We start from the raw sequence: 9,357 nt of genomic DNA, 5'->3' as shown, positions 1-9,357 counted from the left end.
TCTCACTCTCTTCCTTTCAGAAATGGGGTGAGTAAAATGAAACACCTCAAAATATTTTCAATATTAAATAAAATCAAACAGCTTTGATGTAATAAGCGTTTTCCTTTGCCTTGAAATATTTCATTCTGGCTTTTCCAGGGAAAAACAAGAGGTTATCCACATTAAAGTGAAAAGCTAATATTCAAGAGGATAATTTTTGAGGCAATTATATGAAATTTTTTAAATAAATGCTTCAAATGTCATAAAATAAAATCAGGAAATCCTACAAAATTGATCCAAATTGAATCATTAAGGGGCAGCTACTGAAAACAAAAAATTAAAAGGAATAATGGGAGAAGTTTTTGAGGAGAGAAATACAAATATACAAGCAAATCCATATGAGCTTTGGGAATAGAATATGAGACAGCTGTTCAAAGTACACCATACACATATAAGGAATCACCACAACAAAACATTACATACTATTAATATATGTCAACTCAAAATGTCACAAAATAATAAATAACATGAAAAGAAAATGAAGTACCATGTCTTTTGAAGGCTATAAAGAACCAAGATATTGAAATTCACAGAATTTGTCTTAGTGGCCATAATATGAGTTTAGTTCTGAGGTCAGCGGTCCATCAAATCCAAGAGACTGCTCTGCTGAGGAGTCTTCCCAGGGCCCCCTTCACTTCCTTGTTCCTCAGGCTGTAGATGAATGGGTTCAGCATGGGGGTGACCACTGTGTACATCAGTGAAGCGATCATGTTTCTCTGAGAAGAATGTGTCACAGCAGAACTCATGTAAACCCCAAGTGCTGTTCCATAGAACAAGCAGACCACGCAGAGGTGAGACCCACAGGTGGAAAATGCCTTGCACTTGCTCACCGTGGAGGACATCCTCAATAGGGATGAGACAATATAAGAGTAGGAGTAGAGAATCCCAGCCACAGGAAACACAACTATCAGAACAACTGACACATAGAGGCAGATGTTACTGATGAAGGTATCAGAACTGGCTGCTTTGACAACCTGAGCAAGTTCACAAAAGAAATGTGGGATTTCAGTGTGTACCATGAATGTCAGTCGTTTCATTAGTAAAATATGAAGCAGAGCGACACAAAAAATAATAAGCCAAGACAGAAGAACCAGAAGGCCACAGAAGTGTGGGTTCATTATGACCATGTAATTTAGGGGGTGACATATGGCCACAAAGCGATCAAAGGCCATCACAGACAGTAGGAAATTATCCATTCCAGAAAAAATGATTAAAAAATACACCTGAGTGAGGCACCCACAATAGGAGATTTCTTTATTCTGTTCCTGAATATTCACCAAAATCTTTGGAACTGTGGTGGAGGTGAAGCAGATGTCAACAAAAGACAAGTTAGAGAGGAAGAAATACATGGGGGTATGGAGGTGAGAATCAGAAGTGATGGCCAGGATAATGAGCAGGTTCCCAAGCACTGTCACCAGGTACATGGACAGGAACAGCCCAAAGAGAAGGGGCTGTAGTTCAGGATCATCTGAGAGCCCCAGGAGAAGGAATTGTGACACTGATGTGTGATTTTCCATTTTCATTTCACTGGCTTTTCTCCTTGAGAAACAAGCAAAAGTTTAGAAACATTCAACTGACACTCAGGTAGTTATCCCCTCACACTGTCACTGTGGGATGGATTTCCTTCATGCTCCAAGATTATTTCCCTTGACAATGATTCATGTGGCCAGAGACAGTTCCTTTCAATTTGAAATTAGTTTTCAATCTTCTTTTAATTTAGCATAAATCTCCCTTGCTTCACATCCACTTACATTTTTTAGTCCCCTTTTTTAATTCATGGGCATAAATTTATTCTCTTCTTGAGCCTTGCAGAATATTAGTAGACATTTCATGAGTTATCCTTGATAATTCCCAATTTCCTTATAATAGCTCCACAATATTGATAAAATATGAGTTTATGACTCAGTCTTTATTTCCTAACTTTACACATGCTAGCAATGTAACAGTTAATTCACAGTATCTCATTCTTTTCTGGTAAATTTTATTATTAATGCTATCCTGATTTGAGGTGTAAAATAGCTTTCAGTAGAAGCCTCAATAACTGGTATCTATTATTATTATTATCATCCTTTTTGATGAATATATTTAGTATATAAATTTCCCAAATCACAGAATGGAGCTTGATTTTTGTAATTGGGTTCTTGGGCCAAACTTCCCAGAATAAAATTTAGTCACCAGCTCATAATTTTTGTGACCCCAAAAATGTTATTTAAATTATCTTAGCTATAAATATTTGTCCTCTTGAGTAGAAGTACATATTTGATACATGATTGAATGGAAAATTAAATAACATGATGATGTATTTACTATAATGGAGATCCTGACACATACAATGGGCATTTCATAAGTGTTAACTCCTTATCACTACAAAAAAAATCCATCTCACATGGCTGCAATTTAGTAATATCCCCTTTAACTATAGCAGCCATCAAGGATGGAACCCTGATCACTCTAAATAGAATGGATCTATAAACCACTTTTGAGTGATAGAAAGAATTTGGGGCCACTTATGGGTTTTTCTTTCAGAGAATTCCTTCCAGCGAATTCTTCAAAGATGAGAAAAAAGAATGTGGGTGACATAGATAAGAGGAGAAGCAGTATCACACTACCACTAAGAGCAATGCATGTGTGAGAGCACCTGCTCTAATGTCCATGGTTTTGAATGGGTATGTATTGTATTAAAACCAGAAGTGTTAACGAAAAAATGTATTTGCTAGATCTGATTAAAATATTTGAGATTTCTATACAGCAAATCACTTAAAATTTTGTAAAGACAAATGTAAGTTTTAAAAAAAATATTTAGAGTCTCCATGCAAAAAGTGTCAGTGTTATTAATGTCTATTGAATGGAAACTGATAAAAGTCAGAAAAGTTTCATTGAGTGTCATTTCATCATGGGGAATTGGGTGGGAGAGGCTTCTTTAGAATAGAAATGTTTATCCAAGAGAGGAGGAATTTGTCATTGGCAATCAGAGGAGGGAAGGAAGGAAAACATTCTAGACTGAGTGAACGTAATGTGCATTTGTTCTGTCAGAAGGAGACCTAGTTTAGAAGGGAATCAGAGAGGCCACTGTAATAAAGATCTGAAAATGAGGGCCAGGAAGGACACAATATGTGAAGCCCAAAGTACAAGCTTCCTTACTCTCCTTAATGTCCCTTTAACACTGTTAAATACATGTTTATTTGTGCCTCTGTGCTTCTAATAGTTACATCTCATCCTTTGACTTCTCAGAGGCTTACATGCATCCTATCACAGTGCAAGTGTTCAAAAAATACAAGTGATGGATGTATAAAAATTCAAGACTAACATACCAACACTATAATAAAAGTAATCATCCATCATAGTGTATCCCTAAACATCGACATAAAACTGAATAATAAAGTTTAAAAAAAAACACATCATATCTATTTTGAAACTATAACCCATGAAGAGCTAGTAATGTCAAATCTAGGAATGGAAGCCTGCTTCACAAAGATAGTGGCTAACATAACTCACCACAAAAATAGGTCACTGAATCTAACACATAATGATGATCACAATAGAAAAATGCATTTGAGAAAATGTTACTGACATTTCTGTGGTTAGAGTTGCCATGACTGACCTATTAGTAAGAAAAGAAACCAACAATTTCCAAACACCAAAAAGAATGATTGTTTCCAAGCACTGCCAATAGGAGATTAAAAGAACAGGGTATTTTTGTTAAACCCATAACATGCCAATGCAATGTTTTCCAACTTCAATCAAATGGTATTTTTTCTGAACATCTACAGGGATTATTAATATGAAAAAAGAAAATCGGTCTGCATTGAACTTCATAAGTATTTCATTGGCACGTGGTATTTATGTGCACTAAAGTGAAATGGTAATTAAAACAATATAGAAGTAATAAGGGTTATCTGTAAATCAAATAATCCAGTAAAATACTTAGGGAATAGAACAGAAAAATACAAGCAAATAGAGTAAAATAGTCAATTTCTGCTGCATAATGGATTTTTGTTAAGTAATTGCTGAATAAACATTTGAATAGAAAGAAATTACAATTCTTAGGTAAGAGTGAATATGAGGTGGATACTCACTAATAAACATTTCTTACTGGAAAGCTGTTCTAGGTTCCAAAGTGTGAGAGAAGGAAACAGAATAACGTATGAGAAAGAATGGACTCAGTATAGAGTTCTCCCATAGTATAGAGACTTCACTTCCAAAGAGTTAAAAACCTTAGAACATTATCATTCTCATTATTTTAGAGATAAAGCCCGCATGTGCTTTTTCTCTCTTTTTACCTTACTCAACCTACCTTCACCAGGACCACCGATTCTCTCTAGTGGTTGTAAGCAATGCTTCTTCTTCTCCACAATCCTTCCTCAGGAAGCCCACTTAAGTTTTTTCACCAAAGCTGGAATCAGAGAATGACAGATGAGGGGCAATAGAGACAGGTTTAAAGTTTCAACAGTTGAATTAGCAGAGCTCCTAATTAAAGAAATTATTCTATAGTCTTTCTAGTCCCCAAATATGTTTGCTCCCTTGAGGCACAAAGATATTGCATAATGGACAGTTTTCTTGTGTTGAGGACCTAAACTAATATTTACTCAGAACCTAATATACATTATTTCACTTGATCATTCTTTTAACAAATTGACTTGGCTACCAAGTAGGAAACATAGAGTTCTATGACGGTAATAGTCAGGACATTCTCTGTTTCAGACCTGCCTCCTCAAAATATTCTCTCTCTTCAACTTCTCAGTTTATGAATATAACCAACCATATTTATACCTTGACTTTAAGCTTCCAACACCAGCTTCATATCAGAATTTTTGGTGGGATTAGTGAAAGCTATTCAGACCCTTCTTGAAAGTTCACGTATTAGACACTTATAGAGCACTGCAAGTGATTATGATGCTTGATAATATTGGAAATAACTGAACAGTATCTATCTGTGTGGCTTGGAGAACCATTAAAAATATAGAAGCTTAAACTCTCCTGCTTTATCCACAAAAAAGAAGACAATATAGGAGCTAAAAGACCCTCGCCCCTGTTACTCACATTCTGCAGGAGTACTCTGTAACACGGGCTTTCTTCTGCACATGTGTGTATGTGATCAATCCTGTAGAAAGTTATATGAAAGCTCAAGGAAACCATAAGAGGGAAGTTAAATAACCAAAAAGGTGAAGGCTACTATTAAGTAGAGATCAGCAGCAAGAGTTTAAAAAATCTCCTAAGAAAGTGAGCTGAAATGTTATATGATTGAATATATTACTGGTGGGATAGAGAATGTTATTGGGTTCATATACCCCTAACCTAGCTACACAATCACAAAATTCAATTGTTTGTTTAGATCTAATTGTTAATGTCAGATTTTTAAATTTCACTAATATGTTTATACCCTATGTAATTCCTCTGAAATCATGTTTACTATTCTTTATCAATATGTGTTTTTTCTTTCTTATTATATTATTATATTGGGGATACATTATGACATTTACAAAAGTCCTTACAATGTGTCATAGCTTAATTCACCCCCCAGAATGAAGAGTTTTCTACCTATTCCCATACCTCCTATATGTGCTCTCCCCTTGTCATGTGACCCAAGTTGTTACTTGTTTTAGATCCATGAGTTTTTTTTTAAATGTGGGTACCTATAAATCTAAAATTCCCTTTTTAAAACTATCAATATTATATCCTACATGTTCTGGTAGCTACTGCTTTCATTTAAATTTAATTATGTGATGTTTTTAATTCCACTGGAATTTTCCAAAGACCCAATATTCATTTTTATCTTTTCTGCATTTTCTTTTGCTATTAATTTCTAGTTTTACACCAGTATAAGCTGATAAGATACAATAATTTATTTCAATTTTGTATATGGAAACAATTATTTATGACATAACAGTTCCAGTGACTCCAGTGAAGTATGTGTATTTTGCAGCAGTTGAATAGAAATTTACTAGGTATATGTTAAATCAATTTGATATAATGTGCTTCTTAATTTGAAGTGTCTGTATTAAATTTTTTTTCTGGAAAATCTATTCATGAGAAAAGTTATTGAAATTTCCATTATTATTATACCTGGACAAATTGATCCTTTTATTTCCAATAGTGTTTAGTTTGTGAAATTGCCTTCACTAACATTTTGTGCTATGTCCTTGATAGTTTGTTCCTTTTATTACTTTGTAATGTTCCACACAATACCTATCAAAATTGCAAAGCAACAGAAAAATTAATTCTATAACACATGTGGAAACACAAAGGACCTCAAATAGACAAAGCAATTCAAAGCAAAACATCCAATGCTGGAGGTATCACAATTTCTGACATCAAACTATATTACTGAACTATAATAATAAAAACAGCATGATATTGGTACAAAAACAGACAGGAGGAACAATGGATTAGAATAGAATACCCAGACATAAATCCACACATCTACATTCAACTGATCATTGACACAGGAACCCAAAATACACCATGGAGAGAAGACAGCCTCTTCAACAAATATTGTTGGGAAAACTGGATATCCATCTGTAGAAGACTGAAACTAGATCCCTGTCTCTCACCCTGCATCAAAATCAACTCAAAGTGTATCAAAGACCTAAATATAATGCCCTGAAACTTTGAAACAACTATAAGAAGTAGTAGGAAATATACTGGAACATGTAGATATAAGAAACTACTTCTTAAGTAGAACTCAAAAATCTCAACATCTAAGAGAAAGAATGAAAAAATGGGACTACATCAAATTAAAGAGCTCCTGCACAGCAAAGGAAACAGTTACTAGACTCAAGAGACTGCCAAAAGAATGGGAGAAAATCTTCGCCAGCTATTCAGCCTATAAGGGACTAATATCCAGAATCTACAGGGAACTCAAAAAATTCACCCCTAAGAATCAATATCCCAATAAAGAAATGGATTAAACAGGGAATTATCAAAGGAAAAAGTACAAATGGCCAATAAATACATGAAGAAATATTCACCTTTCCTGGTTATAAAAGAGATGCAAATCAAAACTGAACCCAGATTTCATCTCATCCCACTTAGTATAGCCATACTCAAGGGCAATAACAACAATTGCTGGCAATGATGCCTTTAAACAGGAAACCTTACACACTGTTGGTGGGAATACAAATTAGTACAATCACTATGGAATGCAGTATGGAGATTCCTCAAAAAGGTAAAGATAGAATTGCCATATGATCCAGAGATACTGCTCCTGGGTATCTAGATACTACTCCTGGATATCTACCCAAAGAAATATAAGACAGGATACAATATAGACACCTGTGTACTGATTTTCACAGAGCACTGTTCACAATAACCAACCTTTGGAAAAGACCCAAGTATACTGCAACTGAAGAATGGATCAAGAAAGTGTGATATATATACAAAATAGAGTATTACTCAGCCATAAAGAATAGTGATATGTGATTTGAAGGTAAATGGATGCAGTTGGAGGACAGCGTGTTAATTGAAGTAAGCCAGGTTCAGAAACATAAAGCCTGCTTTTCTCTCATTCATGGAGAATAGATCCAAAAGATAAACATATATATGAAAAAAACACATGATAATTTACAATCTCATTTGTAAATGTGGAATTACTATATGGAACTTGGGGAAAGAGGGGAAGAAAAAGAGTGATAGAGTATCAATAGCATAAAACATAATATGTGAAGATAAAGGCTATAAGGATATGTATTGAAGCTGTTCAAAAATGGGAAATGGGAGGTAAAGGGGTAAGGGAGAGCAATGAAAGGGGTTAAATGACCAAAGTAAACAATACCAATAGTGGGTATACATTGAGACACACCTTTGAACATCAACTTAAATATTAAAAATGAAAAACAAGTCTTTCAAAAAGGCACAATGTGTGTGGGAGGAGAAAGGGTGAATGAAGGAGATTGAGGTGAGGGTATTTGGTTGATGAACTTTGTATACCTATATGAAGTAAAACAAAAAAACCTCTCACAATTGCTTTAAGTGGGACAGGGTGGGGGAGGTTGGGGGAGAAACAAAGGGGGCAATGTAACTAATGTACAATATAAGTCTAATCAAAATTGTCACTATGAATCCCCCCTGTATAATGAACATATGCTAATAAAAAAGAAGTTGGAAGCCCTAACATTTGGTACTATCTTCTTGATGGCACCAAATGACTAATTTTCTATTGACATCTGCTTTCTCAGATGTGAATGTAGATATTCTCCTGCTTGATTTGTTCTTCCATTTGCTTTGAATATTATTGCTATAACTTTTCTCTCAGTTTGTATGTGTCTTTGCCAAATAAGGTGTGTGTGAACCATCCATTATACAAGTCCTCACACCAGAATCATACTGCTGATATGGGCAGGATTACAGGCTTAAGCATCTACATGAAGCAAGGAATCCAATTTTTACTATGGTTGTATACTCTACCTTAGAAGGGTTATATTTAAAAACAATTATAATAACAACAATAACAAGGCCAGGCACAATGGCTCATGTCTGTAATCCCAGCTACTTCGGAGGTAGAGATCAGGAGGATTATGGTTCAAGGTCAGTCCAAAAATTTAGTGGCTCCCCATCTTAACAAGCCAGCTAGACCTGGTGGAGCACAGTTGTAAGTGCCTCCTTTGTCTAGGTAGACACTCTACCACTTGATCCATGCCTAATTTTTGTATGCAGTATAAAATATGATCTATTTCTGAGAAAGTTAATGTACTGCAGTGGAGAATTCTACTGATGCTGAATGGAATATTCTGGTGGTATCACTTAAGTTCATTTAATCAATGTTTTCTCATTTTGACTTTTGTCTGGGTGATCTATCTAATGATAAAACTTCGTGTTAATGTCACCCACTGTTATTGTTTGTGGACCTATCTTTCCTTTTATTATAAATAGCATTTTCATGCGAATGTGTGAATCAACATTTGGAACATATATACTCAGAATCACTTTAAATCATCGGATAGATTATTTCATTTATTAATCTAGTCACTGAGGAATTTTTTAATTTTTTCTCTTTCGATATTGATTGTCTCCTCTTAATCTCATCAAGGACTCATTATGTAAGGACAAAAATATGATGACCTCTCACCTCTTAAGAATAAAGCATTATTCAAGTTTAAATAATTAACTGAGATGCCTCAATAATTCAGTATATGACGACGTTCATTATATTCAGATTTACTAAATTTTTATCAGATGTGTATATTATCTGTTCTGTGTTATTTTTTCTCAACATAAGTACCATTAAAAATGAAGAATGTGAGGCCATAAGAGTTCAAAACATTGTAATTTTTACCTGATTTTGAAAAGCAATTTTGTACTACAAAGCCTATATGTTGGGTC

The 9,357-nt window shown here is 34.6% G+C and overlaps 1 protein-coding gene across 1 annotated transcript; it reads right to left on the bottom strand.

The window, feature by feature from the left end:
- Positions 1-623: 623 nt before the first annotated feature.
- LOC109689074 (olfactory receptor 7D4-like) lies at positions 624-1,574 on the bottom strand. The gene has a single exon (XM_020167770.2). The coding sequence runs from the start codon at positions 1,560-1,562 to the stop codon at positions 624-626; it is 939 nt and encodes a 312-aa protein (XP_020023359.2). The 5' UTR covers positions 1,563-1,574.
- Between the last annotated feature and the right edge of the window lie 7,783 nt (positions 1,575-9,357).

The sequence above is a fragment of the Castor canadensis genome, chromosome 14 (genome assembly GCF_047511655.1).
Source record: "Castor canadensis chromosome 14, mCasCan1.hap1v2, whole genome shotgun sequence".
Taxonomy (NCBI): Eukaryota; Metazoa; Chordata; class Mammalia; order Rodentia; family Castoridae; genus Castor; species Castor canadensis.
This window is presented reverse-complemented; position numbering and strand designations above follow the sequence as displayed.

Coding starts and splice junctions, on each gene's coding strand:
- LOC109689074 (XM_020167770.2), bottom strand. CDS start 1,562: ATGAAAATGGAAAATCACACATCAGTGTCACAATTCCTTCTCCTGGGG.